Source organism: Magnolia sinica, chromosome 9, assembly GCF_029962835.1.
Source record: "Magnolia sinica isolate HGM2019 chromosome 9, MsV1, whole genome shotgun sequence".
Lineage (NCBI taxonomy): Eukaryota > Viridiplantae > Streptophyta > Magnoliopsida > Magnoliales > Magnoliaceae > Magnolia > Magnolia sinica.
In genome coordinates, this window is record NC_080581.1 from 34,997,317 (window position 1) to 35,023,935 (window position 26,619).

A 26,619-nucleotide genomic window follows, 5' to 3' on the forward strand; every position below is an offset into this window, starting at 1 on the left:
AGCTGGTAACGGAACTGCTTCTGGTGAAGTCATTCTTTAATGAATTTTTGGCTGGTTGGATGACTCGATCAAAGCATTAGAGAAGTCCAGATGTGTCATTTAGGGCAGTTCAGATTCTTTGGGATCAAAGTCTTTGCATATTGTATCTACACTGTATCATTTGAATGGTAGTCCTTCAATTATAAAAAAGAAAAGGCAATAGAAAGTTATCCTACATTCTTAAAGATAGCTGCTGATCTATGAATTACTTTTTGAGTTTGATATTCATAAGAACCTCAATTTGTTCCGAGTGTTATTCAATTGGAGTTCTTCCTACAAAATAGCTTACAACAGAGCATCTTACTGAAGTGCTCTTCTTTATGCTTTCAACATGATTTATAGATCGTAATTGTATGTATACTAAAGTCTTCATGTACAAAGCTGATATGGCCCGGATTCGTATATGAAATCCTTTGAACGTGCATGTGAAATGCTGGCAGGTCTCGAGTGTCAGTTGATGAATGGAGCGATAGGAACAAAAATCCAGAGATCTTCTTCAGCTTCCTCTATTACGGGAATCTTGAATTCCCCAGGTTCTGGTGGGGCAAAGAAGAACTGTGGACTGCAAGTCCAAAAGGAGCTGACGGAAGCAGAAATGCATGATAGGGCTGTGGATATATGCAAATGGGTGAGGTCCAGTCATTCAGTTGGGCCCCACAGGGCTAAAATCAATGGTAGGATCGAGTCATCTGAATGCAGAGGCATCTGCCTATTCTAAAATGGGTCCCATTTAATCAAGGTGGGCCACACTTGTGACTCATGTTTGTAGGTAGTCACTAACATTTGTGTAATTATGCTATTCTCTATTCTCAGAGACTGCACAAAGCTCTTGGTGAACTTCCATTCTTCTGCAGCGGATAGTAAGCTGAAGTCGGTCCACCAGAAGTACTCTAATCCTCTACATGGAGCTGTCACTTTCATATGGTCATTCCTCACAGCTTCCACACGTCATCAATTGAAGATATTTCCACTATGTTGTTAAACAGTTCTACTCTAAGCTTGAGGAAAAGATTCATGCAAAGGAAGTGGAAAAAACTAACATGCAGGCCAAATCTAAGGTGGTACCATTTTAATTCTAATCTACAAGCTGAGCAGTGATTAACAATTTGGTTGTTTTTTCTTTATTGGATTGAATGATTTTGATTGTTTCAAGTCTGTATATGATGTCGAAGCTGGGAAGATTCTGAACTCGTTTCATGTATTTGAGGGTGTCCATGTGCTTGGAATTTCTTGTATCTTCCTTGATTTAAGAAACTGTTTTTTTCCGCTTTTTTTTTTTTTTTTTAATCCTTTTAATAAATGTGGGATCTCTCTTTAACCAGTTTCGATGTTTTTGTTCTTAAAATTATTTGTTGGCCTGTTAGTAGCAGGCCTATATGCCTTGTGAGCATGAGGACGATAGTTATCTTGCAGTAGGACTTAGCGACAACTCTGTCTGTCTATGGGACATTTCTAGATCCAATATGGTTGCTGAAGTAAAATGTCCAGGTTAGTTTTATCAGAAGCAAAATGTTCAGAAATAAGTTGTTCCTTCTTTCTGATTGGATTTTGGAGGGATCAGGTTTTGGTAGTTAAAAGGCAAGAATGCAATTTCTATGAAATTTACATTTTAAAATGTTGCTAGATTAGCTATTCAGACCAATCTCGTGCTTTTGAGTTAACTGCCATTCTGGAGTTGCATGATCAATGTAATCCCATTTTTTTTTCACTATTTTACATAGATAAGAATAAACATACATAAAATGTCTCATTTTGGATTGTGATTTTGTGTGTTTTTATTTTATTTTATTTTTTTCAATACCTAGCAAGTATTTGATCCATAGTCATATCATGGTCATCTGCGTTGATTATCACATTTTGTCATGAATGCTGCCATTTCTTTACAATTAAGATCTATGTTGTAATTTCCCTATCTTTTTGTAGGGTCAGATTTCTTTGTAAAAGTTTCAGAGTGCAAACTGCAACAGAAGCAACAAAGAGAGCAACAAGAAATAGTTGATTTAACAATGGGAAACAATGAGCTTGGCAAAGATTCAGAATCTTTGACTTGTGAGTCTATCACTGCTTTCCACTGTCCCATTATTGTCTTTAATGTCTATCAAGCATTACCATAAGCTACTTCGCCCTTGTTAATAATGCTGCCTATCTGCCTATATGAACTGTTGCAGAGCCAATAATGGATGGTAACAACTTGCAACTGGAGACTTTGGTATCAATTTGTATTATATCCAATTTTTAACACTAATTCACAATTGTAGTCAAGTTGAATGCCTGAATTCTAGCTTATAATGGGGTGATTGAATCATTTCTTTCATAAGCCATAAAAATTCCTTCTTTCCCTAAAAAGTGGAATAAAAAGTTATTGGCCCCACACTGATAATTCCATAAGAACTTGCGTAAACTTGAAATATTTTTTTTCTTGGAGAAAAGAACTCATATATGGGTCGGTCCATAAGAATCCAATATAAAATGGTGCATGTCTGACATATGGCCTCGAGCCATTGCTCAAACATCACTTCATGGTTCTCCAGTTACTCCTAATTGCCTTCATTGTCATTTCACAAATTGTAAACACAAATGGATCTTCTTGAAATTGATGATGATCAACAATTATATAACATGGGATGAACATGTAGAGAGATAAACATCAATGGGGATAGAGAACCCATTATCTTAGCATTACCTTTGATAGGCCAATGATAGCTAATGTGTTTCAGTTGTATGATCACTACACCAAAATTGATTATTATTGCCAATCCAATCTATTTTCTATGAGATAGCATGATCACTCCCAATGGATGGTTCACCACACAAAAAAGGATATGCCCGTCCATGAGTGATTGTAAGTCTTGGGCTGAACTATCTATTGGTGTGATATTTGTAAGTTGTGATGTTTCTTATAACTTGAAGATTTTCTTTTCATCTTCATTCAGTTCATCCAGAGACTTGGAACCCAATGTGGTCCGTGGCAAGGTAAGGTGAAACTAAGTTTCGGTTATGTTGTTGGAATGCTGTTTGTTTGGATTTTGGTAATTGGTTTAACTGCTTTCACATGCTGACATGTTTAAGTTGCAGATGTGCAGCTACAGGTTTCGTATGCTCCTCAGTTCGAGTCTGTTTCTGATATGAAGGAGAAATTGGAAGGCAGGAGAAGAGAAGTTCTAAGCCGACTAAACTGTGAGTTTCTTCCAAGATTGATATGTGCAGTCACTTGCAAAAATTACCTCATTGTACCTTAAACAAGCTTGCTCTTCTTTTTTCCTCTTCTTCTATATCTACAAATTGCACCTAGAAGATCCAAAGGATAAGAGCCTTCTAAGCAAATGTAAGGCTTATATTGCTACAATTATTCTTATTCATAATTCTCAAGGGATCATACAGAATCAGCAACAGCATATGGTGTGATATTTGCAAATGGCATTGATTTTACATAGTCATGAACTGATTGTTTTAATCCATTTTCTCTGTTTTTGTTTTTTTTTTTTTTTTTTTGTTCCTCTTCATGTTAGGATTATTCCATTTTCTATCCCTTTAATTACTAATGCATGATTTGGGTATTCTTTATAATGTGTAAGATTTTCTTTCGAGTTCCTTATTCAATTAATCTACTTAATGTGTTTTCTTTTTCTGTTTTTTTTTTTGGAAATACAATTAATTTTAATCTGGAAATTATAGCAAATGGACCAATAAAACCTGTAAGTAATTTAAGGGATTTGTGTCTGTGGCAATCAGTGTTTCAAAAATGCAGCCTGAAAAAAAAAAAAAAAAATCAATTCTCTTTCCAAAAAAAAAAACTGATATATCCTGTGCAATAACCAATATGTTTCCATATCCTAAAGGTACAAATACATTATGCAATATTGATATGGAATGATTTCTTATCATGGTTAAGCACAAGAGAATTGATTCTTATAGAATGATTTCTTATCATGGTTAAGCATAAGAAAATTGATTCTTATATATTAATGCAGCAACGATGGATTAAAGGTGACACTACCTAATGCATCTGTCCATTGCAACGCTTCCTGTAGTAAGATTCATGGCACAAGAGTCAACTTCATCTGTCAATTTCCTATTTTATTTTTTCCTCTTTTTTTTTTTTTTTCCTACAGGTACTCCTATGAACATATCTATGTGATGGATCACCTGGCAGGTTGGCATATGCCTACAAAAATCAGGAGAAGCCACATATGCCAAATTCTTTTTGTAAAGTGGTGGATCACCTGGCAGGGTGGCATATGCCTGCTGTAATGGTTCGTGGAGCAAGCATGCCTTTGTGGCTTGCAAAACTTCTCCCAGATCAAGGAAAGAGAACCTTTGCTTGCTATCAGAATGGACTTCCACAATTATTATTATTATTATTATTATTATTATTATTTATTTTGGTTTCTCCCTAACAATGACCATGATATCGCTGTTTTTGCTATTCAAAATATGTTTGTTTGTTTTTTTTTTTTTGGACGCAGTAATGATGACAATGTCCCTTTTGTCATTCAGAATTACTGACTGACCACCATGCATGCGATAGTGTGTTGGCTATGGTTCTTTTATTTTGCACAAAAAGCTTCGTCTATTATTGCAGTGTCCTTAATTTCAGCTTTGCATATATCAGCTAACTTAGTCACCTTGATCATCTTTGCACAGCCATACTGCAAGCGAGCTAGACATACGTTCGGATAAAACTCCTGAAGAGCGCGCTCTTCTTGTAGAATCTAGAAGGGAGTTATGCTTTCCATATTCTATTTTACATCTTAGGGAGAGCCTTCTTAAGTTTTTTTTTCTTTTTCTTTCTTTAGTAAAAACCTCCGAAGGATGTATACTGGTTAATTTGCTTAATTTGCTTTTGTGGAATTCTTTTGCTATGTTTTTATTATTTTGAAATTCAAATGCTCTCTCTCTCTCTCTCTCTCTCTCTCTCTCTCTCTCTCTCTCTCTCTCTCACATTTGCGTTTTTGGATATTAGCATGCATTGATGTTTTTCTAGATTTTTTCCTACTCAGCGATCCTATCCAATTGTACAAGTAGCGGTGGGCATGGCATTGTTCTTCTTGATTTGTAGACAAGGGGTTATGGACATAAATCATCTTTTATTGAAAGTAATTCTCTTTCATGGTAAGGGACCTTTCTTGTTTCAAAGTTTGTCTAAGGATGTTCATGATGTTTGCTTATTTCATGACTTTGGAAATGCCTTGTATAGATTAGCTTATGTTTTTCTTTGGATTAATCTTTATTTTGATCGAATGCAATAAACTTCTGTTAATTTATTTCCCCTGACCCTAAATTTTGTGTTTATTAGGGTTTGAAATTGTTTTTAAAATTCTGTCCTAAAATCTGACCGTTGGCAACATTAACAAGTATTCAAAACCATTTCTAAAATTGTGCCCAAATTGTGACCGTTGGCACCAGAACAGTTTAAAACCATTTCTAAAAATTGAAACGGTACCCAAAACAGTTCTGAACTGTTCCTAATTTTCTGCGACGCCTCATTGAGGAACAAAATTAAACCGTTCCTGAAGAATTTAGGAATGGTTTAAAACCGTTCCTAAATGACGATTTTGGTTTAGTGGTGGTTGGGTAGTATACTTAGGTTTTCACTTCTGAAATGCAGTGCCTATGATTTTGTAACATGAGCCATTGATCAATTGTCTTGCTACAATGTGGTTAGACAATGCTTTAAAAATCTCTTCGAGGGAATAATATTAGCCTTTAGAAATGCGGGCTAAAAATAGATGGTCAAGAAGAGAGGTAAAACAACACTAGATAGTCAATTATTCTGCATTTGTCCCTAGACCCTGTTAAGAGTATTCCGATTATCATCGTTTCAGATCGGATGCTTATACCAGCATGCATTAGGAACTTATAAGATGCTTTGGGTCTGTGCTACACTTGATATGTTGTCACTCAAAAAGTTGTACACGTGGCCACATAACAACTCAAATTAAATGGACTAAGTTGTGCAGATCACCGTATCCAAGGAACAGTCCCAAAATTGGATTGTTTCAACAATCATATCCTTTAATTCATGGACACTAGTTTGTTGAAATCAGGCCATTGGATTTTTCCATCTTAACCATCCAAAAAATATTAGCTAATTTCATTTTAAAAAAATCAAATGACTGTAAATTTTGTCTGTGACACATTTAACTATAAATATTCAACTACATGTATCTCATGTATGCAATATCTAAGTGATTCCATAGCCTGTGTATCATCCATCACACTCCAGAAGATTATTAAAGGTTTTTCTCATATAGAATGCATATCGCGATTTGGTTGGATTCTTGCATCTATGGACTCCTATCAACCTATGAATTGGAATATCCTTTAATTCATGGACACTAGTTTGTTGAAATCAGGCCATTGGATTTTTCCATCTTAACCATCCAAAAAATATTAGCTAATTTCATTTTAAAAAAATCAAATTACTATAAATTTTCTCTGACACACTTAACTATAAATATTCAACTACATGTATCTCATGTATGCAATATCTAAGTGATTCCATAGCCTGTGTATCATCCATCACACTCCAGAAGATTATTAAAGGTTTTTCTCATATAGAATGCATATCGCGATTTGGTTGGATTCTTGCATCTATGGACTCCTATCAACCTATGAATTGGAATATCCTTTAATTCATGGACACTAGTTTGTTGAAATCAGGCCATTGGATTTTTCCATCTTAACCATCCAAAAAATATTAGCTAATTTCATTTTAAAAAAATCAAATTACTATAAATTTTCTCTGACACACTTAACTATAAATATTCAACTACATGTATCTCATGTATGCAATATCTAAGTGATTCCATAGCCTGTGTATCATCCATCACACTCCAGAAGATTATTAAAGGTTTTTCTCATATAGAATGCATTTCGCGATTTGGTTGGATTCTTGCATCTATGGACTCCTATCAACCTATGAATTGGAATTTAAATTTTGAAACTTGCATCTTGAATGGGAATCTAGATTTGATTTGTGTTGGGATTTAGATTCGAGTGGATTAGGTGTTAGAGGGTGTTTCCTTAACTGCGGGGCCCAAAGAGATGTATGTATTGTATATCCACTTTGTCCATCAGTTTTTGCAGCTTATTTTAGGGCACGGTACCAAAACCGAAGTAGATCCAAATCTCAACTGGACCACAACACTGGAAACAATGGTCATTGAAAGTCACCATTGTGCACTTTATATTTGGATTTATTTCATTGTTGGAACCATTAGCTTAATTGAGCAAGAAAAACGATGGTTTGGATATATAATACATACATCAAGGCACAAGGTTAGGGGAAACATATTAATGTGTTACCCCAGTAACACCTAATATTCTTCCCTTCGTCCAAAGGTGGGGGCCATTCGATTAAGAGTTTAAATAAACAACCATAGGCCTCACATGACAAATTAGGGATCAAAATCTTTTACATCACCTGATTTAAGTGAACACCAAGCTTGTGAGGCCCATAATGTTTTATATGTAAATACCACTTCATTCATGCGGTTTATCTTTGATTGTAGAATATGGTGTAAAAAATTAGGAAGATTCATAAATTAGGTGGGCCACAATTTTTTATTCTCAGTACGACATAATGAGTTAGATTTTCTTATGTTCAATTTTAATTCTTCTCTTTTGCATTCTTAAATTCTAAATTCTTTTATTTTAGGCAGGAAGGAATTGTGGTATGCAAGCGCAGATGTTTCGGTTGATGAGTACCATCGTTATAAGATACCAAATGGACAGTCTTGTTAAGCCTTCATGTACACATCATGATGTGTGTGTGTGTGTATAGAATTTTTAATGTAACAAATATTGTTTACATACTCACATGTGCTTTAATTCACTAAGGCTTAGATGATGATAATCATGATAGAGTTTTTTGGTAATTCTATTAAGAATATAAACCCCAAAAATTGCAAATTATTTTTACCATTCCCTGGCCAAGTGACAACGTAACACATATTATTGTGTGTATATAAAATAAAACTTAGCATAATGATGTGTTTTAATGGGTGTTTCCTAAAGGCCTGTTTGATTTTTGAGGTAATATGTAATTACCTGGTAAATGAGTTATAATTACTTACCAGGTAATTACCACATCGTTTCTTGCGCCGAAGATTGACAAATTAGCTTTTTGGTGTTGAAATCGAGGATGGCTGCCAAATGAATATAGGGCTCACTATGATGTACGTGATGTATTAACACCGTTATCCTATACGTCAGCCTAATGTAGGGCATGAACCCAAAAATGAGATAGATCCAAAGCTCAAGTGGACCACATCACAAGAAATAGTGGAAATTGAATGATTGCCGTATAAAAATTTGTGTGGCCCTCAGAAGTTTTGGATGAAGCTGATATTTGTGTTTACCCCTTATCAATGTTTTTATGACTTCATGAACATGTTAGATGACAAATAAACATTAATGTGGGCCCAATAAACAAAATAACTTTCAATGGTGGATGTTTAAGGCCATTGTTTCCTGTGGTATGGGCCACTTGAGCATTGCATTTGTATCAATTTTGGACTTCGGCCATAAAATCTTCTGATAAAACAGATGGACAGTGTGGATATGTCATGCACATCACAGTGGGGGTCCACAAATGTAAGTCAGCTTTATGGGACCAATTTCCAAGATGAAAATGCATTTGAAAATTCAAACCAGGGGAAAAGGTAATAATGACCTTTTTCAAGGGTATTTCCCCTTCCCTCGAAATTCAAACAGGCCCTAAATGTTGCAATGTTGCAAGAAAACATTGATATCATGTTAAATATGAGCATGATGCTTATATGTTCTCCGTTTCCTTGTCAAAGATCTTCCCAGGTTTTTAAACACTGCAAAATCTCTCTTTGGTAGATATAGATAGATTGGAAGTCTGAACTGCAACCCAATAGGCCTTATAAACAATCGGAAAGGTTTCGATGGGTGTGGTGCGGCCCACCTAAGCCATGGATATATAGATATATAAGATGGGTTGGAAGTCTGAACTGTAACCCAATGGGCCTTAAAAACAATAAAAAAAGCTTTCAATGAGTGTGGTGTGGCCCATCTAAGTCATGGCTTGGCCTGATTTTTATGCCCATAGCTCACCATGAAAGAGTGCATATGTGAGTATCTGACGCATATCACAGTGGGTCCCTGACATGGTAAGATTTAAGTAATTGTCCCACTCCTATTTGTGGTATGGTCCATTTAATATTTGGATATGAATCATTTTTAAGGTGGTGCTCTAAAATGATCCGGTAAAATGGATGAACTGCGTGGATATAATAAATGCATCATTTTTGGGGCCATGTAACTTTGATCTCCTTTGAACCGTATTTTTGGGGCCTTGTAACTTTGATCTCCTTTGAACCGTTCCTACAACTGGAGCTTGAGGTGCGGCATCGCTCGTCTTGGGAAACGGATTGGCTACTCCCCCTGCCATCAGCCCGCTAGATGGTGGTCAGTGCTATGTGGGCCCTACCATGATATATGTGTTTCATCCATTTTTACGTATCATTTTAAGGCTTTATTCAGAAAATGAGAGGGATATAAATCTCAGGTGGACCACACCATAGGAAAACAATAGTGATCAGATATCCACCATTAAAATCCTCATAAGGCCCAATGTACTGTTTATTTGACATCAAATCTGTTGATTAGGTCATACAGACCCAGATGAAGGGAAAAAACAAAGATCAGCTTGATCCAAAACTTTTATGGCCCCCAAAAAGTTTTTAATAGTCGACGTTCATTCAACACTGCTTCCTATAATGTGATCCACTTGAGATTGGGATATACCTCATTTTTTATGTCATACTATAAAATGATCTATAAAAATAGATGGACGACATAGATGAAACATATACATCATGGTGGGTCCCACAAAGCACCGACCATCAGCCACCATGCTGATGGTGTGGAGTAGTGTAACGCCCTGAAAATCGAGGGTCGAGCATAAACTTAACTCCCGAGTTCCAACGCATCACTTATACAACATAGATAATGATGATTAAATGTTGTCTGTATTAGTGCCTTAAACATGAATGGGATTATACCACAACAGAATATCATACTCCAAGGACAAATTAAATTACGCAAGCGGAAGACTGTGATATATATATATATATATATATATATATATATATATATATAAACTGTATAAGAGTAATAGCAAGCCCTCAAAGTATGATTGTCACTAGGTTAAATAATTACAAGTTTAGTTCCAAAATGTATAAAATAAGAAAGTGTAATGTTCTCTATCCAAAACCTGCAGCCCCATCAGCGCAACTCCAGGTCTAGATAGACCCACCAGAGAATTGCATATAGGAGAACTCCTCCTTATTATCGTAATAGTCCAGCTCTGCCTCCTAAGCATCGTCATCTCCTGCAGATAAAACAGAGTCTGGTTGGTGTGTACAACACCGTCCCAAAACGTAGGAGTGAGTGATTAACTCAGTGGACCTGTAAGGCAAAGGTTAACATGTTATCAATTCAATCAAGCAGTAATGATAAAACAATACAATCAAGCATCCCTAAGTACTCTGGTTAATGCAAACATGATATTTATTAATGATGCATGCCCTCGCCTGCACTCCCTCTTGCGACAACATCTTACGATCGCGGCATGTACCCCTTCCTTTGTGCACTTCCTCGCCAAAGCACCGTGCAATACGATGCATGAGCGTGATAACCGAGTTCTTATTAAACCTTTTTATACAACAGGATAGGGAAGCTAAGGTACCTCCCTTATATAATTTCCCAAATGATGATCCATTCTAGGGTCGTCAGTCCTAGCTAGTCTCATACGATGTTGCGGTTCTAGGTCGCTACAAAGGGCTCGTCACCTCAATGCAGGCCTAGTTTATACTCTAATTGCTACGGAAAGGCTCGTCGCCTCAGCGCAGTCTCAGAGTATGCTCGATGTCACTACGAATGGCTCGTCACCTAATCGTAGGCTGACAGCTCGAATACAGTGTCTCATACCACCGTATTCTGCTCACGACTTAGGTTACTCACTGGTCACTTCAGGGAAGTTCGTCGCCCTAGCGTAGGCCGACAGCTCGACCATGGTGTCCCATACCACCATGTCCAGCTCATGACTCTTAGCGGATCGAGGTACTAAGGTTAACGGGGTTTCCACTGGTGAGTTTGGTACCTTAAGTTCAAGCAATAGCGTCCATACATGGTGAACATACATTGGGTCAATCGGGTTACTTGATGAGCGCACATCGAGATGATCGACATGAAGTGCGTAAGCACTCCATGTGGCCTAACCATTGTCGACAACCGAGGTATGGCTCGGATTCATCGAACACGTCCTAAGTGGCGAAACAACCCCATCCACTACTCGAGAAACCTTTTCTAATTGCCTGGACAATGCAGTAGTCCCAATCACACTTCAAATACAATAGGAATACATATGTGCTAGTATAAAACAGCATGTAACAACCAACTTAAATATAAGTCTCATTTGAGCATTTCAACCAACACAGTGTACATGTCACCATACATAGGCATTTCAACCATAAAGCACGTAATAGTGTATAGGATACATAAAGGAAAACTATAACCATAATTAAGGAAATTGAGAATCCTATCTTAACACCCTCATTACATGCATTTCAACAAGTATTTCCTCATTGAGGCATTTTATCAAACACTAAGACTACACATATTACGCACATGTAATAGACTAGTTATAACATACATTTTGGCAAGCCCTTTTTACAAAGGAGTTGCCACATACACAACAAGCATATATTCATAGTTAATAACTATCGCAAGTACAAATTCAAATTCCATATTCATTCAGTCATATCAACAAACACATGGAATACACTATATTCAACCTAGTTCATATATGTGTGTGTGAAACGCGGGAAACATCGTATCCAAGCATGTGATAGCAATCAAATCAGTCATAAATCATTACTGACATTGAAAGCCTTGAAAACTATAACCTAAATATTTATAGTCTGCACCTTTCACCGGTAGACTCGTAATGAACTCAGTTCGTTCTCTAACTCATCGTCTACGACACAACTGCAACCTACAATATGAAATAAATTAGCTATTTCATTCTTTACTCTATTTGAAACCCTAAAATAGGTTAGGGTTAGGTTTTTTTACCTAAGAACGTAATCGGAATTTGTATCGTCTCGGAAAAATCCGTACAAAGACCTGAGTACTACCTCGGGTAGAAATCGCATAGGACCAAATCCTTTAGAAATTAGGCGAGAATTGACTAGTGCTAAACTAGAGTACTTATGAAATTAGCACTAATCACTTTAAATATGATCTGCAAGACCCAAACCGTGTAGAATCATTAATGCTATGTTACCCTGAAATCTAGAATCCATCCTTAAATCTGGTTGCTCTCGGGAGCACACCGAAACTTCGTATCAGACCTGGACCACACGTCGAAAGTCTGATAACCATGAAACTATATAGTTATGACTACATTACAGGTCTTGACAACTCCTTCAGAAATCAAGTCTTAATTGTGTCTAGAAATGCACAACTTGAGCCCGGAACAAAGTGTGTGAGAAACGTGAATATATTTATAAGTAAATTTTGAATTTAAGTAATCTGAGTGGTGACGCTTGCGGGCTAAATATAAGGATTTAGACCGTCAGAATTTGACCCAAATATACCCTTGGATCAGGAGAAATGTCCCACACATGTCCTGATCGAGTGACCGTGACCGTTGAACTGAAACGGGTCCGCCACATCTGATTTGTAAATCTGATTGGAACAAAAACTCAGCCTAACTTAGATCCATGGTCAGGGAACTTAAGTCCGACCGCACGTGGAAAAGGGGCCACCAGAAGTGCTCCGTTGGGCTAAAACAGACGTCCTTTGGATATAACCTAAGTATACCTTGGCCTTGGGGCCATTCCATCAAACCTGGGCCTATATAAGGACCTTAAACCCTCTCTCTCATATTCCATATGAATTCTAAAACCCTAGGAAAGAGAGAGGAGGAAAAGGAAAGGAAAGAGAGAGAAAGTGAGAGAGAGAGAGTTGGAGATTCTTCATAGGATTCGATCCCGTTACTCCACGCACTTAGCCACCCCCTCTGTATCACAAATCCTGCATTTTCGATAACGTACTTGGTAAGAAAACCTAACCCTAATCTGTTTTAGGGTTTCAGATAGTGTAAGTTATGAAATAGCTAACCTAATTCATGTTATAAGTTGTCAATCCGCCGTTGACAAAGGCTAACTGTCTATAACGAATCCGTTATGCGTTTACCGGTGTAAGGTGCAAACTATAAACGTATAGGTTATGGTTTTCAAGGCTTTCAATGTCGGATAATGGTTTATTACTGATGTGGGTGCAATTTCACACGCCAAATGCGATGTTTGTTTCACGTTTCTAATATATATGAACTATATTGAGTTTAGTGTATTCCATGTATATGTAGAAAGGATCGTATACGTAAGGAATTTGAAGGTGTGTTTGCCATGATTAATTGTCGTGTGTTTATAGTAGTTGTATGTGTAACAACTCCTTGGCGAAAGGATTTGCCCCATTATACGTTATGGCCAACATACGTTATGTATGTTGGAATATGTAGTCTAAGTGTTTGTAGAAATGTCTAAATGAACAAGTGTGTAATAAATTGTACTTTATATGGGCGTTGAGAAGAGATTCTCAACTACCTTAACGATATGTATGATTTCCTCCATGTAACTTATATTCCTTGTCAGTTTTACTTAGGCACTACATATGTGTGAATTCATGTTTAAGTTGAAATCCATCAAATGCTCATATGCTAGTATGATTGGAATTGTTGATCTATTACTATTCTGATTAGCTTGTATGATTATCTGTTATAATTAAATGTGTTTGGGACTACGGAATAGTCCAGGCAATCGGTAACAGGCATTGAATAGGTGGCTGAGGTTGATTTCACCACATAGGACGTGATCGATGAATCTGAGCCGTACTTGGGATGTTGGCAGTGGTTAGGACACACGGAGTTCTTACGCACTTCATGTCGATCAACTCAACGTGCGTTCGTACTAGTCAAGCTCGTCAAGTAACCTGATTGACCTGATGTATGTTCACCATGTATGGATGCTACTGCTCGAATCTAAAGTACCAAACTCACTAGTGAAAACTCCTTTAAACCTTGGTACCTAGATCCGCTAAGACTCATGAGCCAGGCATGGTGGTATGGGGCACCGTGGTCGAGCTGTCGGCCTACGCTAGGGTGACGAGCCTCCCCATAGTGTCTATTGAGCAACACAGCCTTGTGAGCCGAATACGGTGGTATGGGACAATGTATTCGAGCTGTCGGCCTACACTGATAAGGTGACGAGCCCTTTGTAGTGACCTCGAGTGTACTCTAAGACCGCGTAGAGGCAACGAGCCCTTACGTAGCAACAAGAGTACATACTAGGCCTGCACTGATTAGGTGAAGAGCCCTTTGCAGCGACCTAAAACCGTATCATCGTATGAGATTTACTAGGATTGACGACCCTAGAATGGATCATCGTTTGGGAATTGATATAAGGGAGATACCTTAGCTGCCCAATCCTACTGTATGAAGAGGACTAATAAGAACTTGGTAATCATGATCATGCACCACACTGCATGTGCCGTTTGGCGTTGGGCAGAGCACTGAGGAAGTGACTGACATGCGCGACCGTTAGATGAAGATCGCAGAGGGAGTGCAAGCGAGGGCATGCATCATTTATACATACCATTCTTGCCTTAATCAGAGTACTTAGGGATGTTTGATTGTATTGTTTTATCATTACTGCTTGACTGAATTGAGAACATGTTAACCTTTACTTTATTGTTCCACTGAGTTGATCACTCACTCCCACGTTACGGGACGGTGTTGTACACACCAACCAGACTTTGTCTTAGCTGCAGATAGAGATCCAACTGATGAGGCAGAGGTGGACTTCATAGATGATGAGGATACCTTCTCTTATATGCAGTATTCAGGCGGGTTTGCATAGACCATTCTGATCGACGGGGCTTCAGGGTTATACTTGTAGTGGACTATTACATTTTTGACATTTTGTATTTGAAACAATACATGTAATTATTGACCTGGTAATGCATACATACTTTGGGGACTTATACTGATTTATAGAGTTATACATATTTGAGTCAGTCTTCCGCTTGCATATTACAACTGTCCCTAGATTATGTTTTGCTGATTTGGCTTAATCTTATTCATGTTTTATGCACTAATACAGACAAAATTTAATCATCATTAAATATGTTGCATAAGTGATGCATTGGAACTCGAGAGTTGGACTTCTACTCGACTCCCGATTTTTACGGCGTTAAAAGTTGGTATCAGAGCATGATTTGAATTAAACCGAACCTGGGTTATGGTCACACGACGTACGTTGACGCATTTAGACCTAGGTGGGTTCGAAAAAAATGTAGAAACAAGCTTAGGTTGTCCAGTTTCACTAATTGGCGAAAGTTACCGAAAACGATCGCTGAGGTCGGGTTCGTACACATCCGTGATCGCTTGAGATGACCCCGGATCATCCCTAGACCATCAATCGATGGGTTTAGACCATAATTTACCTAATCTCAGCCTTCAACAATTGAGAAAATACGAGGTTATATCAGAAATTACACGGAATGACCCGAAATGACTCAAAACGAAGTCGGGGGCCAAACAAAATAATTCTAGGGGGACTCAGAGGGGGTCCCACATGTTTCTAGGGTCCAGAGGGCAGGAGGACCTCACCCCACCGGCAAGGCATCGCCGAAATATCCAAAGACCGGCGAGGACCTTGCCGGTTCCACGAGGCCTCGCTGGCTAGCGTGCCTGGCCGGGCGGGCCGATTCGGGCCGATGCTCCTAGGGGGTTGTATGGCCCACTAATGTGTGTTGGGTTGATTTTAAACCCTCCAAACACACCTCCCCTTCATAACCTACCCCTCCAAGCTTTCCTTTTTCTTCAAAAACTTTTGTATTTCTCTTAAATCTCTCCTCCATCACCCATTTCATCATTTTCCTTCAACATTCACACCCCTGCACCCTTTACATCGAAACCCACTTTCCATCTTCTTATTTTTCTCATTTGTTGAGCTTACAAATCCTCTTTGTAGCTCAACATTCCAAAGCCTAACAATCCCTCTTCTATTTTCTTCATTCCTTCTCATTTTGAACACACAAATACCATTGTGTGCTTCGACAAGTAGTGGGAACCCATTTAACCATCCCATTTCCCTAATTTCTTCCTTTTTCCATGGCCTTATTCAAGCTTATGACGGCCATCTTCTCAATTTTCATGCTTCTTTCTCTCATGGGGAAGAAGAGGACTCCTACGAATAAGGCCGGGCCTAGTCGCCCTACTCGTTCAAGGAGGCCTAGAGGCGCCACCACAAGTGCAAGTGTTGATCGAGAGATAAGGACCAAGCGAGAGCTTGATCCCCAGGCTCCCCTCGAAAGGATTCTCCTAACGGACATGTCCCATGAGAGATTTCAGGGTCGCAGGGTCCTCTTTGAAGCTTATGTGGATAAGAAGCTCTTCGAGCAACATCTGGTGATGGACCCCCTGGTTGAGGCATGGTGGGATTGTAATATCCCAAGTAAATTTTGGTGGTATAATTTATTTATTTATTTATTGGGTTGTTCATTTTTTAAAAGAATTCTCCTATAAATATTAAAACTTGATACTAGTAACTATGATAGGATAACACTTTCCTTGGTTGAACCCTACATCACATTGTCATATATCCCTTATAACTTTTTAACCACTCATTCAATTGATAAACTATCCGTACACTTACTTATTCATATTTTAAGGAACCTAACCACCTGTTTATTTTTTTCAATCTTAAATTCTAAATATTTTTATATAAATCAAGGGCCACAATTGCATAAGTCCACTTAACCAAATTCCTAAATTTCAGATTATGATATAATTTTCATAACTAAGATTCTTATCAGGTTAGATTTCATTAAACATGATCATACATATCACAGGACCAATACCATAATTATAATTCAAATGGTATATATTAAAAACGACATATATCTTTTAAATATTTTGTCCGATCGTAAAACCCTCCGTACATTTACCTTGAAATCACTAGATATATATTACATTCCATCTATAGGATTTTTGGACATCTCTATCATACCAAACAAAATGTCATATGATCAGATCCACCCATTTTTGGGACCCAAACAAATAGTTCGACATGACTATTATGATTCTTATATTTTTCTATAGAAACCATACCAATGAATTAAGATTCTAACAACTACAACTTGATCAATTTGGGCGCCAAGTAATCCCAGGATAAATACCCACATGTACAGACCTTTCTCAAAAACTAACCATCTGGACATTTTGTAAATGGCTATATGAGAATTCCAATCATCTATTTTATTTTCCAAAAATGTCCATCCAGTGGGTACTTATCAAAATCTGACGGTAGAGATCACCCATGTTCAGTGACCCAATTACAAAATTGAATTCATCATTACGTAGCGCTTAAAAACCCTTAACTGGAAATTTGTTCATTTAAGTTAAATCTTCAAAATGCGAGGTCCATCATCGATCCAAAACATCTAAGAGTGTAGATGCCCATGCACATAGACTATTCTTAAAACCATATTTGCACATGCCCATTTATATCCGAACTTATACCAAGACCTATTCACCTAATTTAAACCAAAATCCCTTAATTTCTACACTTAGATCCATTATGTCACCATCCATTGCAAATATGGATCATAACTCTCAAGCGGTCCATCTAAAAACTAACATTAATGGTTCATCATGAAGATCTTGTTATGCCCAACGCTCTTATCGGTCGATTTTGAGAAAATATCTCTTACGAGACAATTAGACCCACAATCAATGGTGATCTAGGCTTAGAAAGTTAGTTCCGATTTTATATTTTAAAAGAATCTGTGTACACTTATATATATTATTTCACCCTGTACATCACACGACAAACTCTTATACTTTAAACCATCCATGAAACCATCTGTACACAAACTTTGTCTCCTGTCAAGGAACCTAGTGGACCATACACTTCTCATTTACAAAATCATCCAACCGCTCATCATTCATTTTTGTTATTATCATAGATCGTCTTATCTATTCAATCGATCATCGAACCAACGGTACACATTATACAACTTCGAAAATCATAAAACCTTACCGGTTTAGTTTTAGCGTGAGGGGTCATATTTCATATCAAATATGCGGTTCATACCAAACTTTGGATAATTTTCAATATATATGAAATCCATAACTCACTTGCGTTTCGTCCAGCAAAGAGAAAAAAAAACACGTGAAGATGAAAAATCACATGTGAAACCTCCCATGCATTAACATAAAGTGGGACCCACCTTATAATATAAAAGAGAAAGAGGGGAGACGTAAGTGACATCTCACTACCAAGCAGGAGAGAGAGAGAGAGAGGAAAGAGAAAAATGAAGAAAGAAAAGGAGGAAAGAGAAAAAGGAAATATATATATATATATACACTTTTTCTTTTTATAAAAAAGTGAGTATCTCTCACTTGATAATTATATAAAAAAAAAACTTATATATATTATATATATACATATATTTGTTTGTTCTTTTGTGCTTATAATTAACCTTTGCCATCTTAGATTATTTTTTTAATGTAATTACTTACCATGCTTCCTAAAAATGATCTTTAATTTTTAAATTTTTTATTACATCGGTTGTCATTATTTTAATATGTCTTAATTCGAGTTTTATATTGTCTTATTGTTAATCTTACATTAAAATTTTATTTTTACATTTTAACTTTGTTTTTAGAATTATTGCAAAAATCTTGAGTTTATATATAAATTTCTAAATTCTTAGATGTAATAAAGCACGTTGCATGTTTATTATTATTATTTCTTTTCTTTACGTAGAACTTTAATCAAGATCTAATATATTACATTACATGTTTATTTTTTTGTAGAACTTTAATCATGTAAGGACAATTTACATTGATTGAAAATTGTATTTTTAGTTTGATAAATTATATACACAAAGTATTATGGATTGATCGAAGAATAGCAACCATTGAAGATTTTTGAAATACTTGATTAATGCAATATTAAAATCATGCATCATTAAAATAGTTATGAAACACCAGAAAATAGGTGGGGCGATTAAGTCCTCTGGGTTGAAAATCCCTAAAGCGTAAATAGGTGGGGCGATCAAGACCCTTGGGTTGAAAGTCCCAGAAACCCAATTGGTACCTTTTGGAACCTCTACCGTACCCTTTGAGTGGGTGAGCATGTTAGGATTGCAAAAGGTTCCCACTGCCAGGTTCGGTAGGGTAGTAGTCTGACCAGCTAACGTACAAATGGGTCCCTCACTAAGTGCCCTTTGGATGGGTGAGCACATCATGCAAGAGGTTCCCATTGCCAGGCTAGGTGTTGTATTGGCGTGGGTGTTGGCCAACCGGTGTAAACTGGCCCTGGTGTTAAAAAGAATAAATCACACCTTTTATCATGGAGTATAGCATATGTTGATTTCATGCATTCATATTTCTTTGAATTTACATTGAAATTTTGTGTTTATTAAATCTCCCCATTTGTTGTTTTACCTAAATAGGTATTGTATCTTTTAATACTTTTATTCATGTTATATGAGGTTATTTTGAAACCTGTGTTGAGATTACTTACTAGGCTTCACAGCTTACCCTGTTGGGATTTTAAAATTTCAGGATCGGGATCACATGGAGGAGCTTAAAGAGATTTTCTTTTATTTATTTTTATTTTTTTACCATTTTCTAAATTAGTGTAATGAACATTTAGTAAGACAACATTATGATGACATGTGTTTGATGGTAATCTTGAATAGTCAGAACATGGACATGTTATTCTTCTTTAAATAAATGTTCGATTATAAAAATTTTGGATTGTTATATTTTATGAGTGAGATCATTTTGTCAATATACGTGTGGATTATGAAGTGTAAACATACAAAACATAAGTCATGCCTGCGGGTACGGAATCGGGGTCGAATATACCCAGGTGCCGGATTTCGGGGCGTGACAGGGATCCTGTGTTCGAAGGTGAATACCGTGCAAATGTGGGCACAGTCCGAGCCTTCTACGCCCACATTTGAAAGCCTACGCTGGAGCCCTTGCAGTTCAAGATCCCAGTGGGTAGAGATCGAGAGGCCATAATTGATGCTGGGTTGATAGCTCGGCTTATGAAGATGCCGCTTGGCGAAGTGCATGCAAGCGAGAAGAATTTGAGTGCACGTGAAAGGGACCGCCGCACGCGATTCCTTTATAGACAACTGGCTTACTGGAATCCGAACAACAGTCTCCTAGCAACTAATAGAATGGACGACTTTCGCCTACTTCACCACATCTTCAAGTACAACATGTACCCTAGGTGGAGCAACTGCAGCGAGTGCACCCATCTGATGGTGGATTTCCTATACCAAGTAGGGCAGGGAGAGAAGTTGTGCATGCCTATGCACATTCTGCGGCAGATAGTTCTCACCGCACGCTCCACTAGAGCGTTTGATTCACTCCCATTCGGTCGACTCATATGCAAGATTGCACGTGAATTTGGCTATAGACTTAGGGCGGAAGTGCCGGTGCCGACCCATTACAGCAACGAGAATACTCTCAATCAGATGGAAATCAGGTCACGACAGCGGCAAGCCCGACTCGATGAGAGTGAGGGCGAGACGACTAGTGAAGAGTATGAAAGCGAGGAGGAAAGTAGAGAAGAGATAGAGAAAGAACCGGAAGAAGAAGTGGAGGCTCAGGATATGAATGAGAGCTCCCCTCCGATGGCAACAAAGCATGACACTGATCGGGCTGCTAGGGAAGCCCGCTTAGCTCGACTTGAGGAGGGTCAGGCTGCCCTGCGACAGGATATTATCAATGTTCAGGCCCTCGTGAAGCACAAGTTCAAGAAGGTGACCCGCACCTTAAAAACTATCCTGTGTTGCCTGTAGGATAAGGGTGCCCCTCCTCCGTCGCCAAAATCGGATGTCTAGTCATCCATGTCGTTATCCGGTAGTTTACTCTGTTGCTGTCTTAGAATGTTTGTGTTTCAATGTTTAAGAGCTTAGTAGTATCGTAGATAAATGGTGTATTTGTGCTTGTTAGTTGTCTTAATGTTTGCAGCTTTACTTGTAATGGCTCATTTGTGTTTCCTGTCATGATTCATGTAATGTCATATTTCATGTATTGTGACAATTTTGGTAAATGAAATACATGAAGTTTCTTTAAACTATGTGTAAATGCTGTGTGGTTGAGGTTGTGGGCATGCTGAATCTGACCCGGGTTGCACCTTATGTTGTATATAGGGAATGTCACCTAAGGCCACACGGAGTACGGCACGGCTCACTCTTGGTGATTCGTTTGACGGGGCACCTCCCCTAAGCGATAGCCATACGGACCCCAGTTCGGGCCCGTTTCCCTCTAACACCATGCCGGATTCTCAACCGGCCACTGGCCCCACCAATGGGCCTACACCTGTTGTGCCACCGGTTCCAGAGCAGAACCGTGCGTCCTCCTCGAGGCCATCTGTACCTCAGTTGGCTTCCCCTACTGATAAGTTAGAGCAGATGATGTTGTTGATGTAGCAACAGTATGTACAGCAGCAGCAACAGTTTTTGGCCACCATGGTGGAGATTTTTGCCCAGAGCATGGGCGTGGCTTCGCTTGCTTCATTTACACCCCTTGCTGGGAATTCAGGTGTCAGCAACCACTTTAAATGATTTCATCGCTTACGGCCCCCTACCTTTGAGGGTACTCACAGACCCGAGGAGGCCGAGTATTGGCTTGACCGCATCTCTAAGATGCTAAGGCCGCTACACTGCACAGAGTCCGAGCAGGTGGAGTTGGTCACCTTCATATTCGAGAAGGAGGCCAGCTTATGGTGGGATGGTGTCCTCCATACTGTTGCGGTTGGACATGTATGGACGTGGGCAGATTTTGAGACCTGCTTCCATGAGAAATACTATCCCATCACCTATCGCCACGAGATGGAGAGTGAGTTCCTTCGCCTCTGACAGAAAGGGATGACGGTGGCTAAGTATGAGAACAGGTTTACAAAGTTGGGTAGGTATGCCCCGTTGATTCTGGCAAATGAGTCGATACATATGCGGCGTTTTTCGTAGGGCTTGCGAGCAGATATTTGCTCGAAGATGTATTACGCTAGCATACCTAGCTATTCTGAGCTAGTGAACATGTCCATTAGAGCTGAGCAGGACGGGGACAGACAGTCCCGTATGTGAGCACCGATGGCTCTTAGGCCACGACCAGAGATTCAGAGCAGACCATTCCTCGGGAAGAGGCCACAGGTAGATTCACCGCCAAGGCTGACGGCTTCACCTGCCCCTGTGAGGCGACTTGACATGTGGTGTGCCTACTGCAAGAGGCCAGGCCATACAGAGGTGAACTGCTTCACCAGGATGAGGGATAGCGGCTTCTCACTACCCCAGAGGGTCAACCGCCCGCTTCCCCAGGTTATACCGGCACCATCTCTATGCACGGCACTAGCTCATCCATCATTCCAGCTACCCGTACCTCGATCTAGGCTGCCTCAACGACCTATGATACTTCAGCCTAACCATTGTCAGTAGGCTTGAGTGCACTCACTTACAACTGAAACATCAGAGGCAGCACCTACGCCTCCTATGGCTTTTGATGTTACGGCTCATATCCAAGGTACTCCAATCTTTTTATCATTGGACACCGGGTCCACTGTCTCTATCATATCGTGTGCAGCAGTTAAGCAGCTAGGGTTGGAAACTAGTCCTATGGTTGGGTTGAGAATCCTTACCGCCATAGGGACTTTCTCGGATGCTACCAAGATCTGTAAGGGATGTTCGATAGATGTAAGGAGCGGGATAGTACTCCTCGACTTGATTGTCACCCCATTACATCATTATGATATTATTCTCGGTATGGATTTGCTCATAGAGGTGAAGGAAGAGATCGACTGCGATACTAGAGTGGTGACAGCTTATGAACCAGAGGGCACGACCTTTACTTTCCCGGTGTAGGTCAGTTGGCCCTATCGCATTGATTGTTATGCTTCCATGCTGGAGGATGCTCATGGTCCAGCGCATGAGGGCACTCTTGTCGTCCAAGAGTTCCCAGACGTGTTCAGGAAGATACCTGGACTACCCCCTCAGCGCGAAATTGATTTTTCCATCAACCTAGTGCCTGGTACGACACATGTATCTCTTCCGACCTATCGCATGGCTCCGTGTGAGATGGAGGAGCTGAGGAAATAGATCGATGATCTGTTGGAAGCAGGCTTTATACGACCCAGCGTGTCTCCATAGGGAGCACCCGTGTTGTTCGTAAAGAAGAAGGATGGATCTCTACGATTATGTATTGATTATTGCAGATTGAACAAAGTGATGGTAAAGAACAAGTATCATTTACCCAGGATAGATGACCTGTTTGATCAGTTGAAGGGGGCAAGGTATTTCTCGAAGATTGATTTGCAGTCAGGGTATCACCAGTTGCGCCTCAGGGATGAGGACGTGCAGAAGACGGCCTTCAGTGTAAGACCCGTATTCTAGCCCGTACCGTCCCGTAGGCTTCCGTGGTCCTCCTGGTAGAATTCCGGCGACCCGCGATCTTTTATTGGCAGTTGCACGCGACCCCGAGTGGTATCCCGTATTCCAGAGTCAGCTCAACCTGAGACCTATACCCTTGCGACCGCGCAGTCGCTGTGATTCCGACGCCGCGTCTCGCTCGCCGAGGCGATACTCAGGCTAGGAAATGTGGGCCCGCGTTCGGTTTGAGAAAACACCGCGCGTCGTAATTTCCAAGAGAATCTCTAGCCTAAATGTCACATCAATCATTAATCAAGTCTAAGTACATAACCTTACTTAGCCACTCCCTTTTCACCAACAAGGCATGGCACCCACTTCTTTTTCACCCAAAAGTCAACATGCACCATCCCTCTCTCCCATCACCCATCTCTTTCTCACTCCTCTCTTTCTCTTATTCTCTCTCTCATTTTTCCAAGCATGGAACCGTCCATGGCATTCCATGGGAGAGAAACTAGTGTGGCCCCCTTCCTACCACTCAATCCAACCCTTGGATCATCATCTCAACCGTCGAAATTGTTCTCTTGGGGTTCTAGATTGCATAGGCAGAAGAAGGAATAGAAGATCAAAGGTGGGTGCTCATTTCTTTCTCCTTCTCGTTTTTTTTGTGATGTGTGGCCCACTTGGATGAACCCCACCTTGAGGTATGTTTTATCCAAACCGTACAAGTCATGTGGACTTTATCTTATAATGGTGGAAACACATAAATATCAAGTTGATTCAATTATGGTGGGCCACGTTCATGTGGGACCCAACTTGGTGACACGTGGGCCACCTACACGTGGGACCCACCATGATGATTGTGTTATATTCAGACTGTCCAACGTCCAGGGGACGCTGGACAGGGAGCGCTAAAGTGGTGTGCGTGCACTGAAATGGTGGTGTACTAATAAGGAAAGGAGAGGAAGAAGAATAGTGTTTAGAGGTGGGCTGCTCATGCAGGCCCCACCTTGATGTATGTATAAAATCCACGCCGCCCATTTCACTTCTCATCTCATTTTAGGCGTTGAGCCAAAAGATGAGGCTGATCTGACAATCAAGCGGGCCATACCGTAGGAAATGGTAATTTTTACCGTTGAAAACTCACCCAACGATTCTACACGCTGAAAAATACTCAATATTGATCTTGTTTGGTCAATATTGAGCCGTGAGATGCAATGGTCAGGATAGATTTTCCTGATGAGGGCCCTACCTAAGAAATTCCCTAGAAAATTGGATTTAGAAAAAAAAAAAAAAAAACACACAAAACCAAGAGGCAGCGCTGTCAGAAGACTGCATGGGCGGGCGGACGGCCTGGCTGGACCTCACGGCTCCAGCCGTGGGCCCCACGTGATGCGTTTTGAACATCGAAACCGTGCATTTGATAGGTCCTCATGGACCAGCCGTCCATCCCAAAAATTAGCTGTATACGGAACTCAGGTGGGCCATAACATCTAAAAACATGTGTTAACATGCCTAAAAATATAAAATCATCTAGTGGGGCCTTCTTGAGTTTTGGATGTGATTGAAACTTGGTTTGGACCCTTAATTATATGGGACACCTATAATGGACGGAGTGGATCTGATTAATGTGGGTCCCACCTAGTATAAAAAAAAAGAAAAAAAAAATATATGCATGCATGTACATTGACGTCCAGACTCTCTGGACGTCCAACGTTAAGTAGGGAGGGTCCCATTGGCCCCAATGGTGGACCCTACCATGATGTATGTTCTACATCCATGCCATTCATTTAATAGGTCCCCTTTTTTGATACGTTGGTTCTAAAAATCAGTCATAAAAAGTTCTCGTATGACCCACACCATCACCTTTCATGCGGTGGTATGTCAAGCCACATGGAATCAACTGCTGGGGTCCACATGCAGCTTGGATCCACCTGAAACTCGGTTTGGACCCTTAAATTGGTGGGACACACACAATGAGTGGGTTGGATTTGTGAACTACATCACGGTGGACCCCCAGGACCACATAACCATACCAAAAAAAAAAAATGGTGGACAAATAAATATTACAGTGGGCCAAAGGCCCACGTGACCTTATAAACTGGTTGTATGGTAAGTAAACATTGCAGTGGGCCCCTGGCCCATGCGACTTTATCAACAGATTGGATGCAAGTAAACATTCCAGTGGGTCCCATGATCGTGTGACCCTATCATCAGGTTGGGAGAAAAATAAATGCTGTAGTGGGCCCCATGTCTGTATGACCTTATCAACAAGTTGGATGCAAATAAATATTACAGTGGGCCCTAGGCCCATGTGACCCTATGACCAGTTTGGATAAAAAATAATAATAATAATAATAATAATAAACATCATGTTGGCCCCAGTTTGGATGGACAGTATGTTGGGCCCTAGGTTGGGTGGAAAGTAAACATTTTGGTGGGTCTTGCTTAAGACCCATTTATATATGTGTTGTGTCCACAATTGTGGACCTCCATCACAGAATATGTGACTTATCTATACCTTCCATCCCTATGGGACCCACCATGATGCATGTGTTTCATCCAACCATCTAACCATTTTTTTTATAAAATGATTTTTAGGTTTGGGACGAAAATAAGACAGATTTATTTATCAAGTAGACCATAGTGCACGGTGAGGATTGAACGACTATCTTTGAAATCTTTGAGATCTTAGGATTAGATTGAATGAGAAATAAATGTCATGGCGGGCCTTGGAAATTTTAGTAGTGGAAATCATTATCACCATTTATATTTGAGTGTGGCTCATTTGATATACACGTGGCCATGTGGTGTGGCCCACTTACCATATTTATGGCCCATTGTTAAGGCCCACCTTGTTATATACGAGGTCCCTGTGATGCGGCCCATTAGATGTATTTGGGGCTCATGGGTCGAGGCCCAATATGATGTATATAAGGACCTTTTCAATGTGTGATTCCGCCATGATAAATGCATTGTATACCCGCACCGTCTACCCGACTTGATGGCGCAGGGCCCACTTGCTGCATGTGCTGGGCCTGCCTACACTGTACAGGTCCACCATGCTGTGTGTACTTCACCCACACCGTCCACTTG

At 39.6% G+C, this 26,619-nt stretch overlaps 1 protein-coding gene across 1 annotated transcript; it reads left to right on the forward strand.

Moving 5' to 3' along the window:
* Nucleotides 1-466: 466 nt before the first annotated feature.
* LOC131254846 (uncharacterized) lies at nucleotides 467-3,733 on the forward strand. Its single transcript, XM_058255545.1, has 4 exons — nucleotides 467-1,527; nucleotides 1,963-2,088; nucleotides 2,973-3,012; nucleotides 3,115-3,733. The coding sequence occupies exons 1-4, from the start codon at nucleotides 1,416-1,418 to the stop codon at nucleotides 3,161-3,163; spliced, it is 327 nt and encodes a 108-aa protein (XP_058111528.1). The 5' UTR covers nucleotides 467-1,415; the 3' UTR covers nucleotides 3,164-3,733.
* The last annotated feature ends 22,886 nt before the right edge of the window (nucleotides 3,734-26,619 follow it).